The sequence below is a fragment of the Diceros bicornis genome, chromosome 14 (assembly GCF_020826845.1).
Source record: "Diceros bicornis minor isolate mBicDic1 chromosome 14, mDicBic1.mat.cur, whole genome shotgun sequence".
NCBI lineage: Eukaryota > Metazoa > Chordata > Mammalia > Perissodactyla > Rhinocerotidae > Diceros > Diceros bicornis.
The window spans coordinates 60,824,319-60,849,693 of record NC_080753.1 but is presented as its reverse complement, the minus strand read 5'-3'; the positions used below and the strand labels follow the sequence as shown (position 1 = coordinate 60,849,693).

The following is a 25,375-nucleotide window of genomic DNA, read 5'->3' as shown; positions in this document are numbered from 1 at the left end:
TAAGGTGATTCTAAAGTCAGAACTATACCAAAAACTTTACTTAGAAAAGTGTCACCTTTCTCTCAACCCACCTTTCACCACCTTATTCTTTTTACTCCATTCCTATTCACCAGTTCTTTTCAGTCTGCAGTCTTTATCACTCACTTTTCTGTAGGTAATTAATCTCTTTATTTTCTGATTCATCATTCTATGGAGTTTGTTTGCTTGTTTATTTTTGTTTTATTCAATGAACAGATTCATGTATATTTTGTTATTTTCCCAATATATGCTCTTTTGCACTTTGCTTTTTTTATGTAACAGTGCATCTTGGGAATCATTGCATGTCAGTTTGGAGAGATCTTCCTTATTCTTTATTATATCTCCTAAGTACTTCATTGTATGGATAGACCATAGTTTCTTTAACCTCTCTCTTGTGTTTGGATATTTCTTTGTTTCCAATGCAGCTACGACAATACTACAATGAATACATTGTACGTATGTATTAATTCTAGAGGTGTGTCTGCAGAGTAAATAGCTAAAGTAGATGGACAGAGTCAGGAGATGACCACAAATGTTGTTTTGTTGGATATTGCCAGATTTACCTCCAAAAGGGTTCTACCAAGTTTTCATTTCCACCAACAATATATGAGAGTACATCTTTTCCCAGGCTCACCAAAATAATGTGTTGTCTTGCTTCTTAATTTCTACCATTGTGGGAGTTTGGAAATAAGGTCAGTGTTGTTTTAATTTGCGTTTCTTTGTTTAAATACATTTTTGTATGTTTAAGGGTCATTTTCATATCTTTTTTTGGTGAATTGTCTGTTCATTTATTTTTCTCCTTTTTCTATTGAGTTTTGACCATTTGTCAACTTTTAAAACTTTCTTATAGATTAAGCATATTATCTCTCTTTTTTTTTTTAATATTTTTATTTTTATTTATTTATTTTTCCCCCCAAAGCCCCAGGAGATAGTTGTATGTCATAGGTGCACATCCTTCTAGTTGCTGTATGTGGGACGCGGCCTCAGCATGGCCGGAGAAGTGGTGGGTCGGTGTGCGCCCGGGATCCGAACCCGGGCCGCCAGCAGCGGAGCGCACGCACTTAACCGCTAAGCCACCGGGCCGGCCCAAGCATGTTATCTCTTTGTTGTAATGTTGCCGGAAAGATTTTTTCCTTTTTCTTTTTTTCAGTTTTATAGGTAGAAGGGCCTTTGTGTTCGCTTCTTTTTTTGTTAATGATTTTTAGTTTTATAATATTTTAGTCAGAGTTTAGTTTGTTATTTCTTCTTTATGGAATGTACTTATATTTTTATTGTGACCTAATATATGATCAATTTTTTTTTTTTTTTTTTTTTTTTTTTTTTGTGAGGAGATCAGCCCTGAGCTAACATCCGCCAATCCTCCTCTTTTTTTTTTTTTTTTTGCTGAGGAAGACAGCCCTGGGCTAACATCGGTGCCCATCTTCCTCCACTTTATATGGGACGCCGCCACAGCATGGCTTACCAAGCAGTGCGTCGGTGCGCGCCCGGGATCCGAACCAGCGAACCCCGGGCCGCCGCAGCGGAGCGCGCGCACTTAACCGCTTGCGCCACCGGGCCGGCCCCTATGATCAATTTTTTTTTTTTTTTTTTTTTGTGAGGAGATCAGCCCTGAGCTAACATCCGCCAATCCTCCTCCTTTTTTGCTGAGGAAGACAGCCCTGGGCTAACATCTGTGCCCATCTTCCTCCACTTTATATGGGACGCCGCCACAGCATGGCTTACCAAGCAGTGCATCGGTGCGCGCCCGGGATCCGAACCAGCGAACTCCGGGCCGCCGCAGCGGAGCGCGCGCACTTAACCGCTTGCGCCACCGGGCCAGCCCCCCCTATGATCAATTTTTGTTAATGTTCTCTGGAAAAAAAGAACTTGAAAAAAAAGGGAACTTTCTTCGCTTTAGAATAAAGTATATTTTATATTATCATGGGATCAAGATACACATATATATATACACACACACACACACATATGTGTATATATGTATGTATATGTAATATTTCCTTTTATTATGTTGTTTAAGCCTTCTATCTTAGTTAATTTTGTGCACTTGGTCTTATACTAAGAATGGTATATTAAAGTCTCTTATTAGTGTTTCTAAATGTGTCTTTTGCATCTCCTATGGTTTTTTCTAAATAAAGGTGATTGCTTTTATTTGATGTGTAGATATTATAAGTAGTATACATTCTTGTCATTTGAAACTTTTAGAATTAATACAAGGTCTTCTTTGTCATATTTAATGTTTTTTTGCTTCAGTTGTCCTTTTTCTGATTTTATGATTGCTATGCTTGATTTTTTGTTGTTTTATTATTTCTATTTGCTTGTTATACTCTGTCCATTCCTTTATTTTTCATGTTGTTTTAGGTATATCTTTTGTGTACAGCATATAGTTAGTCGGGTCATGCTTTGTGACCAAATTTAATGTTTTTGGTTTTCTTCTCTTTTAAGAGGTGAGTCAATCTCATTCACATTTATTGATATGACTGGTACTTTTGTCATAAGATCAACTCTGTCATAATATTTTGTAGTTATATTTATTATAATTCTTTCTCTACAAGATATGTTTTCTTTGCTCTTGAGTTAAATTTTTGTCCTCTTTAGAAAGGTTTATATTTTTGTTTTAATGGTAACTTTTATATTTACACCTTTTTAAATGCCCTTGTTCCACTGTTTACTTATTTAACTTATCTAGTTTGTCTTGGATCTACTTTAACTATTACCTATTATGTATAAAATAACCAATGAGTGTATTCCACTTTCCACTTTGATTCTCTCTTGTTCCATTTTTTGTTACCTTATTTCTATTTTGTTATGACATATAACAATTGTATGTTAATCTGCCAACTTAATTCCTAGCTTTGTTTTAGTCTCATATCTGCAATTTTCTGCGTTAATATGTTATCCATCAGGTTTTTTTTGTTGTTGAGATTTTCCTAGTTATCTCTTGCCTTGAATAAAGCTCATGCTTTGGTGAATTCTTCAAAAAGAGCTCATTAATGTGAAATTCCTTATTTTCTTGTTTGTTTAAAGCTTTTCCTATAGGCTTAATACTCAAAGGCCAGCATTGTTGGATATGAAATTCTTGGTCCAGACTTTTTTTTTTGTTAAATTGTTTGAAAATGTGGCTCCATTGTTGCCTTGTTTTGGTGTTGTTTTTAAAGAGTCTGATGCTAGTCTAATTGCTTCACCCTTCTAAGTTATTATTTGATCTTTTTGCCTGGAGGCCTTGAGGATTTTTATTCTTCATCTTTGAAGTCTGTTCTACTAGGGTGTATCTTGTTCTTGGTCCTTCCAGGTTCCTTTTCTCAGGTATCCATTTTTTCTGGTGCCCATTAGTTATCTTCCACAGTTTTGTTTTTCCTTTTTCAGGGCCTCCAATTATATAAATGTTATTCTTTCTTGGCATGTCTTCCATTTCCACCACTTTTCTCTCTGACCCTTCTTCCTTTATCTCATTGTCCTTTTCTTGGGTGTTTTCTTACTTGTCTTCAATGCCTCTTATTAAATCTTCATTGAGTTCATTATCCCTTGTGTACTGTGTAGTTTAGACTTTAGTTCTGAGGTGACTTTTTTCTTGTATTTCTTTCCTGAGTTCAATCAATTTTCTTTTTATTTCTTTCTGTTTTTCATCCGTTTTTGTTCTTAATGTTGAGTTTCGTACTCAAGCAATTGTTTATATCCTCAAGTGCTTGTTTGAGCATATTTAATTTAGTTTTCAAGTATTATCTTACATTTTTCATCTGTTTCTTGATTTTCTTTTTTTGGGAGGAGAGTTAGATTTTCATCAGTTGAACTGTTTTGAATGTATTTCTTTTTTTATTTTGGTAATAATTCTTTATAGTTTTATAAAAAATTTTCTTCTTTTTTTGTGGATTTTTGGTTAATACAAAGATTTTGTAGTTCTCTTGTACCTTTTCTGTTACTACAGCAAAGCTCAGAGTCTTTAGTGGAATTTTTTGGTGGATTGTAGGGAATGGTTTAGTAAATCCTCTAATTTTTTAGGTTTTTTTAATCTTGTGGAACCCTAAATTTTCTCTTTTACTTCCTTTATTCCTCCCCACTCAGTTATTACCTATTTTGAAGTTTGGGTACTCTCTCTTTCATGCTGAGGGCATGGTGTTTAATAGTTTTGTTTTTTTCGTTGTTGTTCTAAGTTATTTTTAGAGGAAGTATTGAAAGATGAAGACTTTGGCAGCTGCCTTGTCTTTATCATTCATAGGAATAATTTGAGTTCTGGGATAGTAGAATCTTTTTCTGAAAAGATTTTTGTTTGATTTTGATAGGCACTTAGAGGAACTACCAGTCTAGGATTGCCTTAGTCCATTTTCACAGCCTGAGCTTCTCTCTATTGCCCAGGTAATGTGACACCTGGCTGCAAGTCTATACAAGAACCGGTTTACTTTTGTATTCATTCTTATCATGAAAATAAGTCCTTTAGGGCTGTTTATCTGACATCCCAACTTGGTCAGGTGCTGTGGGCTTTCACTTTGGCCTCACTTTGCCATGGTACGCTGTCACAACCAATGTTCAGTTTTTCAGTTGATATACTGGCTAGGCAAATATTCTCAGTATTTCTCTCCAGCTTCGTGCTGGGCTTTTTTCTGGCTTTGTGCTTTCTTATAGAGTTTTGTTTAGTAATTCCTCTCTATTGTGTTACTTCTTCAATGCTTTTAAGAATTTTTGTATATTTTCATAGATTTATCAGGAGGCTTGGTTCTAATTATCCAGCCCAATATTACTAGAAACAGCGGTTGATTCATTCTTTTATTAAAACATTTTTTATTTTGTATTTCACGGGACTTGAGGTGGAAAGAATGATAGATTCATTTGCTCACTTCTCCATCTTAAGTTAATCTCCTAGCAAGTAAAGATCTGCTTTGTCGTTAAAGATGGGGACACTTTATTTTAGTAGTAAAGCGACTTATGACTAATATTAGCTGTGGTTAATAATAGTGATTGTGATGATAATGAAGACAATTTATTTAGCCATTACAATGTGCCAGGTACTCTATGCTTTTCATGCATTATTTTATTTAATTATCATAAAATTTCTAGTATTATTGTTCCTACTTTATAAATCGTTACCTGAGGCTTTGCTACCGTATCACTTTCCAGAGTTTATCTGGACAATAAATGACAGAAATATGTTTCAGGCCCTGTCTTGGGCTTTGGAGATACAGCATTAGCAAAGTCTAGCATGTTTTGTGGGCTTTATAGGATTTAATTCCTAGACTATACTTTCTTACGTAGTCTCAGGTCACACTCTAAGGACATAGTGGGATGGTCAGGAGTTTAATTTTAGAGCCTGAAAGCCTGATTTACTGTTACTTCCACTAGTATTGAGGACAGTGTCTCTTGTGAGGAAATGACTAAGTTAATGCAAAAGTAAAATGGAGAGATTATCAAAGATTAGAAGAGATTCTCCATTACATGTAGCATAGTGCTTTGTTCAAAGTTGATACTAAATGAATGTTAATTTCAGTATGTTCATTGACTATAAGACTGAATGGATTTTATTCCCACATTATGTTTTTTGATATAGACTGGCGAGGATACTATTTTTATTTATTTATATTACTCCTCTTGATTTACAGTTATTTGCTGGCATAAAGGATGGAGAAAGCCTGCAGCTCTTTGAACAAAGTTCTCGCTCTGCCCATAAACAAGAGACACATACCATGGAGGCCGTGAAGCTCGTAGAGTTTGACCTTAAGCAAACACTTACCAGGCTTGTGACACATCTTTTTGGAGATGGTAGGTACTCAAATGCTTTTGTCTTTGGGGGCTTAAATATTTGACAATGACCATCTTCCTGAAATCATTAAGGATAATTGTGTCCAGATTTTTTGGTCTAAGTTACAGCTTAATGGTTCAGGTCCTTAGTGAGATAGAACTTATGAATTTCTTGGTTCATTCTGTTTGAGGAGCAGAAGGATATGAAAATGGGATTAGCTAGGGAAAGAAATATGATTACAGCCTTTTATAAAAGTGATAATGCTTAAGATCAGTGCCATCAATGGGGAGAAAGTGTACAAGCTGATTAGTGTTATTGTATTACTATATTATCATTAGGTCAGACTTGATCAATGGGGCAAGATTCTTAACCATGTGAAAAATTTTGTGAAAAAACCAGTGGAAAATTTTACATATTGACATACTGATTACTACTGTCAACAGCAAAAATATGAATTTCCTGGAGGAAAAACAATATTTTTAAGACCTGAACTCTCACTTTAGTCACTTGCCCTCCATTATTTCTCCAAGAAAATAGTTCGTCTGTAATGTCCTCCTCCCCCTCCAACTATTTCTAACTTACTTGAGATAATATTTTGTTTGTTTTTAGGAGAGTGTAAAGAGAAGGTTAAGAGATTTTCCTTAATTGTGACCTACATTTAAAAAATGTTTAGAAGATAGACCTAACCTAGCATGGTTAGGATTCTCTTTTATTCTCTTATTCTTGTGAACTTTTTTAAGAACAGCTTTATTGAAGTACAATTGACATAAAATAAACTATACATATTTAAAGTGTACAGTCTGCTAAATTGACATACAATAGACTGAATGTATTTACACAAGTCTATAAGTTTGACATATGTATACACCTGTGAAACCACCGGCAGAATCAAGATAATGAACGTGTCCATCACCCCAAAAGGTTCCTTCTGTCCCTTGGTAATCTCTTCTTCTTGCCCTTCTGTACATCTCCTCACCCAAGGCAACCAGTGATCTGCTTTCTGTCACTATTGATTAGTTTGCACCTTCTAGATTTATATAAATGGAATCCTATAGTGTATACTCTTTTTGTTTTTTGTCTGGCTTGTTTCACTTATAATTATTTTGAGATCCATCCATGTTGTAGTGTATATCAATAGTTCATTCCTTTTTATTGCTAAGCAGTATTCCATTTCATAGTTTGTTTATCCATTCACCTATCGACAGACATTTGGGTTGTTTCCAGTTTTTTGCTATTACAAGTAAAGCTTTACATAAATAAAGAAATAAAAAGCTTCACATAAAGTGCACAATTCATGCACAAGTCTTTGTATAGACATATGCTTTCATTTCTCTTTGGTAAATACAAAGGAGTAGAGTGGCTAGATCATGTGGTAGGTGTATTTTAACTTTCTAAGAAACCACTGAACTGTTTTCTGAAGTGGTTTTACCATTTTACATTCTTTCCAGTAGTGTATGAAAATTCCAGTTGTTCTGCGTCTTCAACAACTCTTGCTATGGTCAGTCATTTTAATTTTAGCCATTCTAATAGAAGTGTAGTGGTATATCAAATAAGCATTTAGCATATACAAGAACTTTTCCAAAAAAACATGTAAAAATTAACCTAAGAGAGAAGTGGGTGAACATGAAGATGATAAATGATGTAGCTAGCATGACTAATGAATTTATGAAAAGATGCCCATCCTTATTAATAATCAGGGAAAAGCAAATGAAAACTACCATGAGCTATCCTTTGTCATTCTTCATATGTGAAAAGAATTTTCAAAACCTAACATTTGTAAGTGTTGACAAAGATATAGAAAAATAGGATGTAGTCTGAAGTCCAGGCCTTTTATGTAGGAGTCTTAGTTACCATTCCCTCTGCTGGAACTTGAGTTGTCGCTTACTGCTCTTGATTCTCCTCTACTTTTTCACACCTCCAGATTTCCCCTACTTTTGTGTGAACTGACATATGTATATAAAAGGATTCTTGTTATAATTTATTAAGACTCTGCTGCCCTGTTTTAGCAAAGTTTGTTAGAATATCTTGACTGCTGTATGGTCAAATGCATAATTCATGTACTATTTAAGAAACCACTAAATAATCCTATATATATTATTCTTTTTTTTTTTTTTTTGAGGAAGATCAGCCCTGAGCTAACGTTCATGCCAATCCTCCTCTTTTTACTGAGGAAGACTGGCCCTGGGCTAACATCTGTGCCCATCTTCCTCCACTTTATATGGACCGCCACCACAGCATGGCTTGACAAGTGGTGCCTCGGTGCGCACCTGGGATCCGAACCCGGGCTGCCAGCAGCGGAGCGCGCTCACTTAACCGCTCCACCACGGGGCTGGCCTTATATCTTCTTTATCTACATATATTTTTTAAAAGAGTACATCAACTTCATACTAGCATCTTTTTCTAGGTGGCAGAGAAAGGCATTAGGGAGGGAGGTACAACCCAGGCTTCAAGTGTGTTCATAGTGTTTTATTAAAACAAAAAAGATATGAAATAAAATATTACAAAATGTTTTAATTTGATCAAATTGAACAGTGGGTGCATGGATGTTTGCTAGTTTTTATTTCTTTTAGTTTGAAATATTTCATATTAAAATGGTATAATGTATTAGTGAAATAGGTTTCAGATAGAGATTGCTGATGCCAAAATCCTATTATAGCCAGCTTCTGTTTACTTTCATTATAAAAGAAAGGAATTGTGATACTTTTAGTAGTAATATAATCTATTTAACACTGGAATGCAGAGAGATGGATTGTGTTGTTCGGGCCATTTTCGAGGCAGGTTATGGTAGAAGGGATTCTAGTATTTTAGGGAGATAGCATTCTGTCTCTAGTAGCTTTACAAAAAGATTCAAGATTGTCTGAATTTTTCCATTGTCAGTTGTTTTTAGAGCCCTCCTTATTTATGTGTCACTACACATTTCTGTCATGAAATGATTTGCTGTTGTGAGGTTTCGAAAGTGCCTCCTAGTTAGATAACTGAGTGGTTCTGGATAGGCAGGTAGCCTCCTTTCTCTAATGACTAGTATTTGTGTTTCTCCTATTACTTTGCTATTTTTCATTCCTTTCTAACCCCCTCCCCTTGTTTAGTCCCCTCAGCTTCTTCACCTGGATAATTCTTACTTATCCTCTACTGTCAGCTCAGATGTCCACCATCTAGGAACCTTTCCTGGAGCATACATTGAATTTCAGAGGAGGTGTCTCTTCTATGTGCTTTTCTAAACTCTCTTTGGGAGTGTGTTTTTACTTTTCTCAGCAAGAAGCACCACTGGATTTCCACCACGTTACAGGCATCACAATATTGAATAAGGTAGACATAATCCGTCCCGTTAGGGAGCCAGGAATCTTAATGAATCCTCTCACAGGAAACATAAAGTGTTATGGGAGCACATAGGAGAGGCACCTCCTCTGGGTTTTGCATGTGCTCCAGGAAAGGTTCCTGGTTGGAGGACATCTGAGCTGACACTAGTCATTGAGAACTATCATAAAGCAGTACAACATTAAGGAATGAAGAAAGGAAAAAGAGAAAAATGGTTAACAGAACAATCTCATGACTGCTGAGAAATAGTAGTGTGGAATCAGAAAATTAAACTTAAATTCTCTTTCATCCACTTTCTCTGAAATCTTGAACAGGTCATTTAGTGCTGTAGGCCTCTGTTTTCTAACTTTTAAAAGTTGAGATAATAATACTTGCTTCATATGAGAATAAAATGAGATACCGTGTGAAAGTTGCCTTGTAAGAAGAAAATATTGAATAAATGTGTAAATATGAAAAAAATAAAGGAAGAGGGAAGAGAATGAAAATTAAGACAGGGCAATAAAAACAGGAAGCATATGAAGAAATAGGAACATAATCAAAGTGCGATAGTTATGGTTGATTTGTCTTTATTTTCTCTAATGAAATGAGATGTAGCTTTATACCAGACTCTGGCACAGCAGTTAAATTGGTGTTGATGGTAGCCTTAATATCTTCTCTGAGCACCAGCAAATATTTTCAAAAGTAAACAATGCACTAGACCCTGTATGGATTGTAAGAACTTTCCCAGGGGCCTTGAGGATACACATTTCTCTGAATATGGTCCTGGACTTTCCTTTGTTTTATTTTTAATATTTGTCTTTGAATAGCTTTTAAAACTGTGCATTGAGTTGAAGGTTTCCAGGTGGCAGTCTTCCTGATGTAAAACCATTCTGCACTGTTTGATTTTTCTGACTGTGATGCCTGTGTTCACATGGTGGGCATGGCATGCTCATGGTCAAGAATTAATCATCTTAACTTTGGAAACAGCAATAAAGTTGTAGCTTCTCTCTTTCAGGTAAATGTCTGCTTTATTTTAAAAATGCTATTGGCCTAGATTTTTAAGTTTCAGATTTCATTATAGATCAGAGTTGCTATTTTATAAATCTTCAAATTTACTTTTTGTTTATAAGACTGAGTCAGCAGAATTATGGAATGGCATTAAAATAAAAAATCCACCTGCTTGGAAAATACATGTCGTTCATGTGCACTCAAGTCTATCTGTGAAGAAAGCCTTTTATTTTTTCTTCCCTTTCAGCCACGATATCATTTTTAACTCCATTCATATAGTAGCCAAACACCCGGAAAATCCTTAAAGACACATTAGCCACACATCTTTGCCTAACCCCGGTGCATCTTTGCCGTGTGTATTGCTATGGGAGCGGTCACCAGAAGGGCGTGTGAGCTTGACCCCAGATGTTTGCATATTTGTAACATCTGCTAAGATGCTTCTCAGGGGAGATGCTAAGCAGAGTGGAAAGGTGACCCAAACCCAGGCCCATTCTATGAACTACAAGGGCGAGGATATTATAGAAAACAGGTGCTGTGTGCTCCCATAGCGTTCACACTGAATGTTAACAGCTCCCTCAAGACTCTTGGCTGTTTCTTCCTCACTCTGAAGAGAAGTGCCATGTTCTTACTTCAGGCATTTCAGAGGGTCATTTAATTTATTTTTTGGGGGGGTGGGTGGTGCTAGTTTCTGAACAATGTCTTGGTAAACCTGTCTAGGTACAAACAATCTGGATGTCATTTAGATTAATAATAGCAATAATAATGATGACAATGACAATAGTGATAATAATTAATACTGTCAAATGCTGTACTACGCACTTTTACAAGGATTTTTTTGTTTTGACCAGCATCTGTGATGTAGATATTATTACAATCCTATTTTTTAGGTGAGGGAACCTCGACACAGGGAAATGAATCAGTCATACATCACTTAATGATGGGGATACATTCTGAGAAATGCGTTGTTAGGTGATTTCATTGTTGTAGGAACATCACAGAGTGTGCTTACACAAACCTAGGTGGTGTAGCCCCACGCGCACCTAGGCTGTGTGGTACTAATCTTATGGGACCACGGGCATATATGTGATCTGTTGTTGACCAAAACATAGTTATGTGTGTATAGGACTGCCATGTGAATGTCACACAGCTGAGAAGCATTTGAGGCACAGTTTTAGCCCAGGCAGTCTACCTTCCAAGCCCATATTAGAAGTTACCTCTTTTAAAAGGATAGAAAGAAATCATTCTAATAATATTTCTGAGATTGCGAGGCCTACGAAAACCATGATGTTAAAAAAAATTGGGCCTCTCCCTAGGTATTGCCTTCTGACTCTCCTCTTACTCTGACTCCCTACAGCTAGCTTGGGATAAAGCCCTATTTGCTACATCGTATTCAGTTACATTTTGGATGCCAAAGATCATTTAACAACTTCAAATTCAATCTTTCTTTAATTGGTTAATAAATAGGAAATGCCTCGGTGGGCCTCAGAATTATTCAACTCTTTTTATAGTTGTTTTTATGGTCTAAGCTTTTCACTTTTTTTTATTATTAGTGTTGTATTTCTTTGTTCTTGAAAAGCAAAATTAAAAATTAGAACGCACTATTTCCTTGTGGCAATTTGTTGTTATTGCAGCTGCTTTAGTTTCAGGATTTTTTTCCCTCTCCAAAGCAGTTTATTATTTTCTGCTAACATTTCAATTGCACCAGCACCCTAAGGCTTTTATAAGAGAAGTTATCGTTTTAGAATTAGAAATAAAATAACCCTTTAGACTATATTTGTTCTTGTGGAATTCACTGTCATTTTTAATATTTCGAAGTTGTTTCCCTTGTACTGTGAACCATATTTGGCAGATTATTTCTTTCAGAGCAATATAGAGGTTTAGGATTCCTAACATTTTAGTTTCACTTTCTATCCTTCAGGGTTTCACAGCCCTTCTTTGGCATGGTCTCTTTGCGAAACATTAGAATTTCCGTTTATATAGTATCGGCCTCATAGCACAGTTTAGATGAACTAGTCTGAGGGAGAAATGGATTGTGATCCTCTTCTGTTGACTAGATATGTCACTGTGAGCAAGTCATGTCTCTTCCCTTTTGTTTAAAAGCGAAAAAGGCTTGTGGTCATTCAGATGCACCTCCCAGTATCCCCTCCAAGGACCCTGGCCATTGGTAGTGCAGATGGCCTCCAGCTGTCAGCTCTGTCGGGGATTGCCTCAGCTTTGGGCAACCTCTTTGCCTAAGGACATGCCCTTCCCAGGGCTGCCCACATCCAAAGACTGATTGTGGCAGGAATATAAAGGCCCAGCATTTTGTCCCACCACCCCACCATCCCACCACCTCACCACTCCACCACCTCACCGCCCCACTACCCCACCTCTGGGAAATTCTGATGGGCTACATAAGCTCTAGAGCTCTGGCGAGGTTAAGGCTTTGTTGGACCTGATTGCAGTTCGTTGACTTCTCCCTTTGCCCCAACTTGCTGCCACCCTCGTCCTTGCATAGGTGATGATTCCCCCCAAATCACCAGCTTGTCAACCCAACCTCCACAGGGACCTATATATGGTCCCATCCAACCAAAACATTCTAGGGTTCTGTATTGTGAATGTTGTTCTTGTCAAAAGTGAGGTCAGTTGGTAATGGTAATGAAGATCCCGTGTCTTCCATATCTTTCCATATTTTTCTCTATCCATAAATCCCTGTTCATATAAATGAAGTGAAAGTGGTTGAGAATAATAATTAGGTTTATAGTTGTTAGTTCAACTTTGTTTTTGAAATTGAATCAAGTTAAAAATTTTTGAACATGTTGCTTTAATTAATTTTTAAATCAGCTCTTTTGGGCTGTCTGGTGTTGTCTGATTTGGAGAGGGTTATCTTTCTTAGAGTACTCCTAGAAAGTGAAGTAGCAAAGCAGTTGTTGCATTCAGGCAGTGTTGAGTTGCCTCTGCTCACTGTGGCCTGGATGTAGTCCAAGCAGGCTGCACTTTCATGTAAAAACTTGCTGATACGCTCAACCTCTCTTAGCTTTCAGTTCACTAGCTGTGAAATGAGGATATAGTATGCCTTGCATTGTGCCCAGTAGAGGTGCTCAGGGGAAATAGGACATCACCTTAGGAATCACGTGGAGAGAGACCTAAGACTCATTTTTCTTTAGATGTTTGGTGAATGGAAAAATGTGCTGGAATAGACCTTTCTGGCCTAAGGAGTTATTACAAGGAAACCTCTTGGGAGAAAGCTTGAGATAGCAATGATTGAATTGAACTGGAATACTTTTTTTTTTTTTTTTGCTGAGGAAGATTTGCCCTGAGCTAACATCCGTTGTGAATCCTCTTTTTTTGCTTGAGGAAGGTTAGTCCTGAGCTAACATCTGTGCCAGTCTTCCTCTATTTTGTATGTGGGTTGCCACCACAGCATGGCTGACAAGTGGTGTGGGTCTGTGCCTGGGATCTGAACCTGAGAACCTGGGCCACCGAAGCAGAGTGTGCCGAACTCAACCACTATGCCACGGGGCCAGCCCATGAACTGGAATACTTTTAAGGAGCCTAAAACAGTCCATGATTCTATGGTGATTGGACAGAGGATAGCAAACAGGTTCCCTACTCTAGAGAAATAAGAAGTTGAAATTGTTTGGGGTTTTAAGTTAAGTGAAATAAAATTACTGGGCTGTGAGATACAGTGAAAAAAGTACTTAAAATTTTAGGGATACTGTAATCAAGCCAAGTAATATGCCAGGAACTGACCTGTTGCATACTGTTTCTTAGCCTTTCAGGTGGATGAGACATAGGCAACCTGGAAAACATTAACATCTATGGGAGAGGGAAAATTCCTTCTCTACTCCTTGTTCATAGAAGCTCAGTTACTTGATTCATTCCTGTTACTTCTATTCTGGCCTCTCTTCCAGCCCTAGCCTTATCAAGGGATAGATAATCAACACAAGCTCTGGAGGGATGGTTAAATGCATATTCCCAGGCCCAATCTCAGATATTCTGATCTGCATTTTAAGCAAGTGTTGGAGACAAATTCTGACGTAGTTCCTGGGTCTCACTTTAAGAAACAGATGGGGTGGACAAAGTACCTAATGTGTTCCTCCTGAGTGTTTTCTGTATTTGGAAAATGAATGGCAACCCTTCCTTTGAACCCTTGATTTACCCTACTTGCTTGTTAAAGACCTAACTTTGAATTGATGGTCAAATCTACTCTTTCTGCTTTTCAGTGACTGCTCAGATTTTGCTGTTATGATCTGCCACCTTAGCCAGGTCAAGGTTGGTAGGAATGTTTTTTCTTATCCTTAGTCAGCTCACTGTACAAATCCTCCTGATATTCCAGACCATTATCACTCTCACATTTCCTAGTCCCTGTGAGAGGATAAGCTCATCTATCTCATCAAGAAAGTTTAGGTGGCTAGGTTTGAATTTTGTGTTTACTTGGCCTCGTGATCCCATTCTTCTAGATTCCCATTCCATTGTTTTCTCCAGAACCTTGTTTCCTCAATTATCAGCTTAAAATATGTTCCAGATTATATCATCCCAAGATAAAGCAAACAAACAAATGCCATCAATTAACCTTCCATCCTTCTCTGGAAACTTTTCTTTTCAGCCATGCTCTCTGACATGTACCTTCCTATTGCTGCTCAACCCCAGCTGTGTTGATTTTAAGTGTTTCTTTTGAGGTCACAATTGACTTCCAAATTGTAAAATCCAACAGATTGAGAAAAGTGCTTATATGCTGACCCTTTTTGCTTAATTTTTAAAAATAGCTTTCAATAAACTAAACATTTTAAAGTGTACAATTTGATACATTTTGACATATTTATACACATATGAAATCGTCAAAATAATCAAGGTAACGAACATATCCATTACCCCAGAAAGATTCTTTGTGCCCCTTTCTTATCTCTCCCTACCCCCTTTTCTGCCCACCCTCCCTACCACACCATGCTTAGGTAACCAGTGATCTGCTTTCTGTCACTAGATTAGTTTGCATTTTCTAGATTTATGTAAATGCAATCCTACAGTATATATTCTTTTGCCTGTCCTTTTTCAGTCAGTATAATTATTTTGAGATTGAACCATTTTACATTCCTACTAGCAGTGTGTGAGAGAAGTTGCTCCCTATCTTTGCCAATACTAGATACAGTTAGTCATTTTAATTTTAGCCATTCTAATAGGTGTGTAGTGGTATCTATTGTGGTTTTAATTTGCATTTCCTTTACGACTAATGATGCTGAGTATCATATGCTTATTTGCCCTCCATATACCTATTCTTTGGTGTAGTGCCCAAATCTTTTGCCTGTTTAAAAAATCAGGTTTTTGTCTTATTATTGATTTTTGAAACTTCTTTATATATTTTGGATATAAGTCTTTTATCAGATATGTGATTTGCAAATATTTTCTCCCAGTCTGTACCTTGTCTTTTCATTGTCTTATCAGTGTCCCTCAAAGGACAGTTCTTAATTTTGGTGAAATCTAATTAACCAAATTTTTCTTTTATGGATTATGTTTTTGCTGTGGTTTCTAAGAAATCTTTCCTAATCCAAGGTCATAAAGATTTTTCTACTCTCTTTTCTTCTAGAAGTTTTATAGTTTTCAGTTTTATATTTAGGTTTGTGATTCTTTTGAAAAATTGTATATATGGTATGAAGTATGGATTGAATTTTTTTTTCCTATAGATACTCGGTCCTTTCAGCACTGTTTGTTGAAATGACCATCCTTTCTCCACTTAATTGCCTTTGTACCTTTGTCTAAAATCAATTGACCATATATGTTGGGGTCTATTTCTGGACTCTCTATTCTGTTCCATTCATCTTTTGTTTGTCCATCTTGATGCAATACTGCACTGTTTTCCTTACAGTAGCTTCATAATAAATTTTGAAATCAGTTAAAGTCTTCCAACTTTGTTCTTCTTTTTCCAAGTTTAGTTAGCATATTAGCATTTATATGATTATTGACGTGACTTGGTTTAAATTATTATTTTGCTCTGTTTCTCTTTTTTCTTAACTTGGCTTTCACTGGATTAATTGTGGATTTTTTACTGTTTCATTTTATCTCCCTTGTTTGGCTTATTAGCTATAACTTATTTGGTGTTATTTTAGTGATTGCTTTATGGGTTATAGTATACATCTTTAAGTTGTCATGTTCTATCTCCAAGTGATATACCATTCAGGTATAGTATAAGAACCTCACAACATTGTACTTTCATTTTTTCCTTTCTGGCCTTTGTATTGTTTTCAGTTTTTTACTGCTATATATGTTATCAACTCCTAAATACATTGTGCTTATGTATTTTAACCTAAATGTATTTTAACTCCTAAAAACATTTTTGTTTTAAACAGTTGATTAGCTTTTAAAGAGATTTAAATAATAAGAGAGTAAGTCTTTATATTTACCCAGGTAGCTATCATCTCCAGTGCTCTTTTTCTAGGTTTCCAACTGATATTTTTCTTCTGCGTGAAAGACTGTCATTAATATTTCTTGTAATACAAATCTGCTAGCAGTGAATTCTTTCAGCTTTTGTATATCTTTGGTATAAAATAGCCTCTATCTTGCCTTTATTTTTGAGATATTTTTGCTGGGTAAAGAATTCTAGATTGAGGGCCGGCCCCGTGGCTTAGCAGTTAAGTGCGCACGCTCCGCTACTGGTGGCCCAGGTTCGGATCCCGGGCGCGCACTGGTGCACCGCTTCTCTGGCCATGCTGAGGCCATGTCCCACATACAGCAACTATAAGGATGTGCAACTATGGCATACAACTATCTGCTGGGGCTTTGGGGAAACAAAAAAAAGGAGGAGGATTGGCAATAGATGTTAGCTCAGAGCTGGTCTTCCTCAGCAAAAAGAGGAGGATTAGCATGGATGTTAGCTCAGGGCTGATCTTCCTCACAAAAAAAAAAAAGAATTCTAGATTGATATTTTTTTCTTTTCAGTTCTTCAAAGATAGTGTTCCTCTTTCTTCTCACTTAGATTGCTTCCTGTGAGAAATCTGCTATCAACTTTGCGTTTACCTTTGTTCTTCTGTACATAATGTGTCATTTCTCTTTGACTGTTTTTGAAATTTTTTGTCGTTGGTTTTAAACAATTTGATTATGATTTGTGTAGATTTAGTTTTCTTCAAATTTCTTGTGTCTGAGGTTGGTTGAGCTTTTTGGATCTATGGGTTTATATTTCTCATCAAATTTGAGAACTTTTGCTAAATAATTTCTTCAGATATTTTCTCTCTTACTCCCCCTTTTGGGAACTCCAATTACATGTATATTTGCTCACTTGAAATGTTTCCACAGTTCACTGATATTCTGTTCACTTTCTTTCAGTGTTTTTTTTCTTTTTTTTTTTTTTTTTTTTGTGAGGAGATCAGCCCTGAGCTAACATCCGCCAATCCTCCTCTTTTTTTTTTTTTGCTGAGGAAGACGGCCCTGGGCTAACATCAGTGCCCATCTTCCTCCGCTTTATATGGGATGCCGCCACAGCATGGCTTACCAAGCAGTGCGTCGGTGCGCGCCCGGGATCCGAACCAGCGAACCCCGGGCCGCTGCAGCAGAGCGCGCGCACTTAACCGCTTGCGCCTCCGGGCCGGCCCCCAGTGTTTTTTTTTCTTTTATGTTTCATTTTGGATAGTCTCCATTGTTATATCTTCAAGTTCACCAGTCATTTTTTCTTCAATGTCTAATCTGCTGTTAATTCCATCCAGTGTTTCTTTCTTTCTTTTTATTTTGTATTTCATTTGTTTCAATTAGAGTCTTTTTTATATCTTTTATGTCTCTACTTAGCATTTTAATCGTTCCTTTAGCTTTTTGAATATATTGAACACCATTATCATGTATTTTAATGTCTTTTTCTGCTAGTTCTATCATCTATGTCATTTCTTGGTGAATTGCTATCTATTTTTCTCTACTTTGTTTCTTTCCTTCTTTGCATGCCTGATAATTTTCTATAGGACCCAAACATTGTTAATTTTACCTTGTAACACATTGGATACTTCTGTATTCCTAATAACATCTATGTGCTTTGTTCTGGGGTTACTTAGAGACACTTGCATCCTTTTGGTTCTTTTTTTTTAAGCCTTATTAGACAGACCTACGGTAGTGTTTTAGTTTTGGGTTAGTTGTCCCCACAACTGATATAAGACTCTTCTTAGTACTGTAATGGATAACCCATGAATTCTGAGGTTTTCCACTTGGCTGTCGGGTATTGGCACTGTTCTTGGTCCTTGTGAGCTCCTGGCGTTATTCCCTCTACTTCTTTTGTGTGGTGTGTTCCCTGGCCTTGGGTGGTTTCTTCAACACATATGTACTGACTGTATTTAATTGAATACTAAAAGGGTGTCTTCTGCAGATCTTAAGAGTTCTCTCTCTAGAACAGCTCTCTTCTCTCCTTCACCGTGTCCTCTGAACTCTAGCTGCTCTGACTTGTAAGACTCCCAGCTGTGTCTCCTCAACTGGGGAAGACTTCTGGCTCTTCCTGCGTTCTCCTTCCCTCCTGGGGCAATATTAGGGCTCATTTCTCAGGGATCATTGTCCTTGTTACCTGATGTCCAATGTCTTGTGTGGCATTGTTTCATATATTTTGTCTGTTTTGTTTGTTTTTTCACGTGGAAAGGTTAAACTGGTTTGTTATTCCATCTTGTCCAGACATGGAAGTCTCTTTTTCATTTTACACTTTGCCTACTCCTTCTCTTAGATAATTTTTTCTCCCATTTTTCCATTACTCTCACTCTCCTCTTCTAACTCCTTTCTTTTCTTATTTTTCTTATACCTCTGTCATCACTTTCTTTCACTTCTTTTCTGATGATGCTTAATGTTTGCGACAGGAATTCTTTGAAACTAGGGGCTAGTGTTTCCTTCTCAAAGCAGAATTTGACTGGGAGATGGATAAAATTCTAAAGGTGCATTGTTTGGATTTGGTTTACCAAAGATTGCCTTATGATTTTTTTTAGAACAAATCAGTGAGGCGTGCGTTCATGTATCTCTTAGGATATCTGAAACATACTTATTTTAAAATCTCAGGTTGTTTTATAAAATTAATTTCATCTGGAGTGAGTTCATGTTCAATTGTTGGTTTTGTTGGCTGCTTTACTTAAAATTAGATTTATTCATGTATTTTGGAATTTTCATTTGCAAGGTCATATTCAGTGGAAGATTTTTGTTTTTGTTTTCCTTCTTCTTTTTGTTTCCCTCCCTCCTGTCCGCCCCCATTTTGCTTATTTCTCCCCTCTGTGCTTTTGCAATTGGTTTCACCTAGCCCTCTAGGCTTGAAATCCAGAATGAGGTTTTATAGGGGTCTGTCAGATGTTCTAACCAGCACTGATTTAGGGGATATGGCAGATCCAGCAGCCAGGGCTTAGATCTCTAAGCCTACGGCTCTTCAGAGCTACAGCCCCAAGGCTGTATTTGGTGACAATTTTTGTCATTCTTCATTTACCAGCATGGAACTTCTTCCATCCCAGCATATGACTTCAACTTTTTAGCCTGTCTCAGATCCAAAGCCAGCAGTATGTTATCTTGCAGAAGACAAGCTCCTCTTCCTGGTTGTAGACCCCGAGCCCAGCAGCCCTGTGCTATATCTTGTCTCACTGTTTTGCCTTTCTGTTCTGTTTCTGGCCTACGGAGGTATTGCTCTTATCTTTGAACTTAGACTACGCCTTTTTGATTTTCTGTTTTTTATCATATCCATCGTTGTTATGTGTTAGAAGAACAAGGAGATTGACGGTGCCATCTTGGACTTGAAAGAGCGCTTTGCATGGGCAGCTGAATTAGTGTTGTTTTTCGTTGTCTGCTCCAGTGGAGGGCAGCATAGGGCTTTGTTGTCTGACACACTGGATTTGAATTCTGGTCTTCGCATTTACTAGCTATGTAAACTTAGATTAGATACGTAAACTGTTTCAGCCACAGTTCCTTCATCTGTAAGATGGGAACAATGGTGATTATTGTGCAGTGTTTTTACCAGCCTTACATCAGTGTAAGGATTACATTAAAGAAGGCCATGTGAAGTATTTAGCACTGTGCCATAGTAAACTAACAACAAATGTTGATTACCTTAAGAATGCAATTTAGAAATGTTTATTTTTCTTCATATTTTTATTAAAAGGTGAGAGATATTTTAGATTATGGTCTGATTTTCAGTGACATTCAGTTCAGGAATCACCCATTGAGTATTTATTAGGTGTCAGGTACTAGGCTAGGTTCTTTACACACTTTTCCATTCTGGATTGTCACCAGAACCCTGTGAGGTAAGTATTATTCTTATTTTAAACAAAATTGAGGTCGTGAGAGGTTAAGTAACTTGCTTGAGGTCATATGGCTGAAAGTGGTAGAGCTGGGATTTGATCCTAGATCTGTGATTGCTCTTCCCATACATTATGCCCAACCCACCTAAGTCTCTGTGAACAAATTTGTGGAGGGTGGAGTGTGAGGCTTCTGTGTGCAAGGCTTGTCTGTGTAGTCATCGTTTGTGAATGGTTCAGGAAGAAGATGGAGGACCAGAGGGCCTGTAGCTGTTGCTCACTCCCAGGCCAGGTTGCTGTTAGGCTGTCCTCTCTACTCCCTATGTAGCCGGAGAGTGGTCACTTATCCTAGTGCCTCTGATCCCATGCCCCAATTTAGAATGAGGGGCCATTAGATTGTTCTATACTCCATTTCTAACCTCATTGTGAGGTGGAGAAGTGATAATACTTAAGATCCAAGCCCTAATTAAAAGGATTCCTGGGGGCCAGCCTGGTGGTGTAGTGGTTACGTTCACGCACTCTGCTTTGGCGGCCCGGGGTTTGCGGGTTTGGATCCCAGGCGCAAACCTATGCACCGCTTATCAAGCCATGCTGTGGCAGGTATCCCACATATAAAGTAGAGGAAGATGGGCCCAGACGTTAGCCCAGGGCTAATGTTCCTCAGCAAAAAGAGAAGGATTGGCAACAGATGTTAGCTCAGGGCTAATCTTCTTCACCGATAAAAAAGGATTCCTGTGAATAGGAGTCCCAGGGCAACAGCCTGAAACAACACTTTAACACACTGGTCTTCCCACCAAGCAGAAGACTAATAGCTGTGGGATCAGTTACACCATTGCCAATGGTGAGAGAAATTGCAAGCCTTTTATTTTTCCCCTTTTACTTTGTGTATGTCTTAGCAAAGGGAATCATTGTGGCTGAAATAGTGCCTATATCCTTTACTGTGTGCCATGGAGGTCCCATACCAGAGGATTTTATTACCCTCTTTCCCTCTCTGAGAGGGAAAAGGTGGTATTTAGCATTAACTTTGTAGTTGGAATGATTTTATTCCATTTAGCAGTCTGCAGTACTGGACTCGAGGGTGTGTGGCTGTGTGGACACATAGGATATATATGGCACACTAAAGAGTCACAGTGGTGACATTGCCAGATTTGTAAGGCCCTAGATGTGGAATGAATTGTTAGTTGTGAATGGCTTCATGGTACTTGTGAGGGGGGCTTTGGAGATGGAGTCAGTGTTCATATTCCCACATGGATGTTTCAGGACTTACACATGCCTCCTCTTCCTCCTTATTGCCAGCCCTGCAGTTACTCAGTCCAGAAGACACTCTTTTCCTTTGCTAGGGGAGAGATAAGAGATGCAAACAGACAGCAAGGGCAAGGAAGGCAGCAGGAACTGGGGAATCTTGTCCCTGGTGCTCAGCTATTGCATTAGCTAAGTGGGAGCTGTGTATGGAGGTCAAGCTGGGTGATCTTTTATCAGCAGAGCCTTGAATCTTCATTCAGGACCTGAGCTCTAGTTTGATTCACTAATTAGTTGTGCGACCTTGGCCCCCTTGAAAAGTGTTGAGCTGATGAGAGTACAAAATTGTACAACTCCTATAGAGGACAATTTGGCAATATTTATTAAAACTATAAAAGCATTACTCTTTGACCCAACAGGGTATTTTGTTGCAGTGTCATTTTTCATAGCAAAACATTGGATATAGTCTAAGTATACATCAGTAAGGGACTTTTTATATAAACGTGGCATAGCCACTTGATGGAACACTATGTAGGAATAAGAAAAGGAATGAGTAAGTGCTGTGTGTAGTCAGGTGGAGAGACCTCCAGAACATGTCATTAAGTGAAAAAAGCATAGTGCAGAATAGTGTGCAGAGTATGCTGTCTTTTACGTAAGAGAGGAGGGAAGATAGAGATACATGCTTGTATTTTCTTACATCTGGCAATAAAAAGGAAACCCTAGAAGTTTACCTCTAAGGGTCCAGGAGGAGGTGGGTAGGATGGGGACAGGGATGTAAGTGAGACTTCTCACTGATACTGTTGTGCAGTGAGATGTATCCTCTTAACAGTGTTTTGATTTTGAACCCTGTGAACATAATACCTAAATTTTTTTAAGAAAGCTATTAGAATAGAGCAACATTGAGAAATCTGAAAACATGCCTGTATGCTGCTTGCTACATATTCAGTTTAAAGGGCTGTGGGTCTTACTTAAATTAAACGGCAGCAGAAGAGATGGAATTGTCAGGTGCCTTTGACAGTGATGGCTGGGTGCTTTCCCTAATTAGATTGTGGTCATCTAGGATGATTCAGGTTTTTTAAGAATTTATTTTTAGCCAGAGAGCACCCTCCATCCTTTTTCTCCTCCACCTTGCTTTCCTTCCTTGGATGCATGCTGCGTCCTGCGCAGAGAAGCAGCACTGGTATCAGAGCGCTACCTTCTACTATTTCTCTGGTACCAACTGAGGGAAAACCTGTTGAAAAGTTAATTCCAACAGCAGTGATTAATTGTATATTTGTATCATTAATTTTTAAAATTATCTGCTTCAGTGGAGGGTAGCCTTGGGTAGGATGTATGAAATCACTGGTATATGCTCTAGTTTGGGCTACCAACCTTTCACAATTTAGAGTCTAACACCTCTGGGAGGCAGTTCTGATAGCAAAGTCCCATCTTTAAATATAAGGGGCATGAGAAACAGAAGAAGAATCCCTTAATGAGTCAACAAGTCAGGGAAATGAAATGTTATATTATGTTTATATGAGATCTATTATGAGGGTGGTTTTGGGCGTGGGTGGAATGACTAATATTTTCATATATCAGAGTGGTTAGGCACTGCAACATTGCATAGGAGTCAGAGATTGGTGGGAAGAGATCCCTACCCCACCCCCGCCCCCCCCGCAGACAGACCCCTGTACTGTGTCCCTGATTGGTCTTGCCAAGGGTCTAGAAGTCGAGAGGCTGGTACACAGAGTGGTCAAGATGCAGTGCTGCCTTTCCTGGCCCCTGGCTCGCTGTGGCAGGTAGAGGCAGGTAGACTCTTGCCAGAGTTGAGAGAATGAGAGTTCTTGTTACACGTTTTCCATTTGGGCTCACATCACTATCCTGAAAGAATTTTCACTAATCATTTCTGAGGTCCCAGTTGAGGGAATGCTTCTAGACTTTGGGCTCTCCTCATTCTTGGATAAAACTCAGCATCTTCATTCAGGAGAGAAAGCAGAGTCAGTGCCCAGATCTCCAAAGAGGATCTCTGTCTCTGAGAAAAGCTGGGCTCCTGAAGGTTCTTTACTCAAAACCACTGGGTGGAATAGCTGTCATTATACACAGTGTGAAGATGAGGTAGCTGGGGCTCGGAGAGTTTAATTAACCTGCTCACGATTTCACAAGAAAAAAGGTAGATATCCGAGACTTGAATCCAGGTTTGGTTTATTCTAAGGTGCTCTTTCTTCTACTTGGCTCTAGGCTAAAAATTCAGCTGTATAATTTTTGACAGTTGCTGTAATCTCACAGAGTTATAAGGCAATTTTTAAAAAGCTCTGAGCTTCATTGTTAAATATGGTTTAATAAGTTTTACATCCAAAGAAAAAATCAAAAGAAAGAAAACAGTTAGGCATTATTTTCCATTAGATATATAGTATGTATGCATTTAATTTTCCTCCATCATCTCAGTAAGAGATTAGTCTAATGCATAATGAATCCATATGATTTGGACATATTTACAAAAAATTTCCCTCTATTAATATATAACATGAAATACATAGTTTTTAGTGTATTTTTTCACTGACTCCTGATACTTGATATGTGAAATAAGCCATACACAACGTGGTTTTGAGCTGGTTATTCAGTATCACATCTTTTAATACAAGATGCATGTCAAGATGCTTTTTCACCAGATATAATAATGCTTACTATAATTTTGAGGTTATGGAGAGAAAATAAGACAACAATGTATTTTGGGGGTAATATAAAAGTATTCAACAAATGATTCCACTACCAGTAATTTTTAAAAAATTACTATTAACGTGTCAATGTTGCTGAAATTTAAATTGTTAGAATATGTAAAAGAATATGGTGTTTTGGCAAAAATTACACATTATTCTAATATAATTTACTTTCAAATAATGACAAATTATGCTTGAAGTACAGCCATAGGCTTCTCAAAAATGGAGTTTTGTAGATTTTGGCTTTTGCCTGTTAAATTGAAGGAAGCAGAATTTAAGCATTGAAGAAGTCCTTAAAGTAGTGAAACAAAGAAAATGCGTGGTTTATGGATTCGGCATTCTTTGTAGGGTCATATGTATTTAAAAAGGAAACGTTTAGCAAAAGATCTGAGGAAGTGAAAAGGATTAAAAACTTCCCAGCCTTATTAGACAAAACTTTTGCCAATCTGTGTTTTCTGTGATGTTATTATCAATGAGTTCTGCTCCACAAATTGTTAGTATTAATCGTTTTCATGGGTTCTGAAAAGCTTTGGCTGACTTTCCTGCCTTTTCAGGCCTTGCTGTGTGTATCTTTCAGCGTGGAACAATTACTTTTCGTTACTGCTGAAAGAGACACTTGTAGGATGATCAAGCAAGAAGAACTTGAGGGCCTTGTGGCTGAGGTCTTAAACCAAAAAAGAGCAACCCTTGGGTTGATGTAACCAACATATGGGCATTTTATCTTAAGAATTTTTTCTAGTTTCAGAAGTGGTAAAGCAAAAGCCCCTCAGTAAAAAGAAGGTTCCTGGAAAAGGGGAGAAATCGTCACATTACTTTTCAGTTCAATCCTTGTGCTTTGATGACACCATCAGTACCAACAGCTCAGATGGGTGTGTGTAAAGAGGGTCCTGTCTCTATGGAGGCTCAGCATCCCATAGACTTTATGCAGTAGGAGTTTAGTTTGGGCTTAATAAACATTGATATTCAATTACTTTAATCAATACTTGGGATTATTTTGAGGACTTATATCTTAAAAATTCTTTCTCTCTGACTAAGGGGAACTTACGATTTTACAGGTGTGAGATATAAAGCTATGTAAACTAAGCTGTTTATTTAGCCTGTCCAAAGGAATAAAATAAAGACATACAAAGAAAATTTGTGTAGACCTCACCTAACTATGTTCCAGGTGCTTAGGTGATGTTTAATTG

At 37.6% G+C, this 25,375-nt stretch overlaps 1 protein-coding gene across 6 annotated transcripts in view; it reads left to right on the top strand.

Annotated features, from left to right (window-relative positions):
- Positions 1-25,375, top strand: part of FARS2 (phenylalanyl-tRNA synthetase 2, mitochondrial) — a 503,346-nt gene that overhangs the window by 146,711 nt on the left and 331,260 nt on the right. For all 6 annotated transcript variants that reach the window (XM_058555329.1, XM_058555331.1, XM_058555328.1 and 3 more), the window contains exon 3: positions 5,607-5,766. In XM_058555329.1, the coding sequence (XP_058411312.1) occupies positions 5,607-5,766 (160 nt within the window). The remainder of the gene's footprint in view (positions 1-5,606; positions 5,767-25,375) is intronic.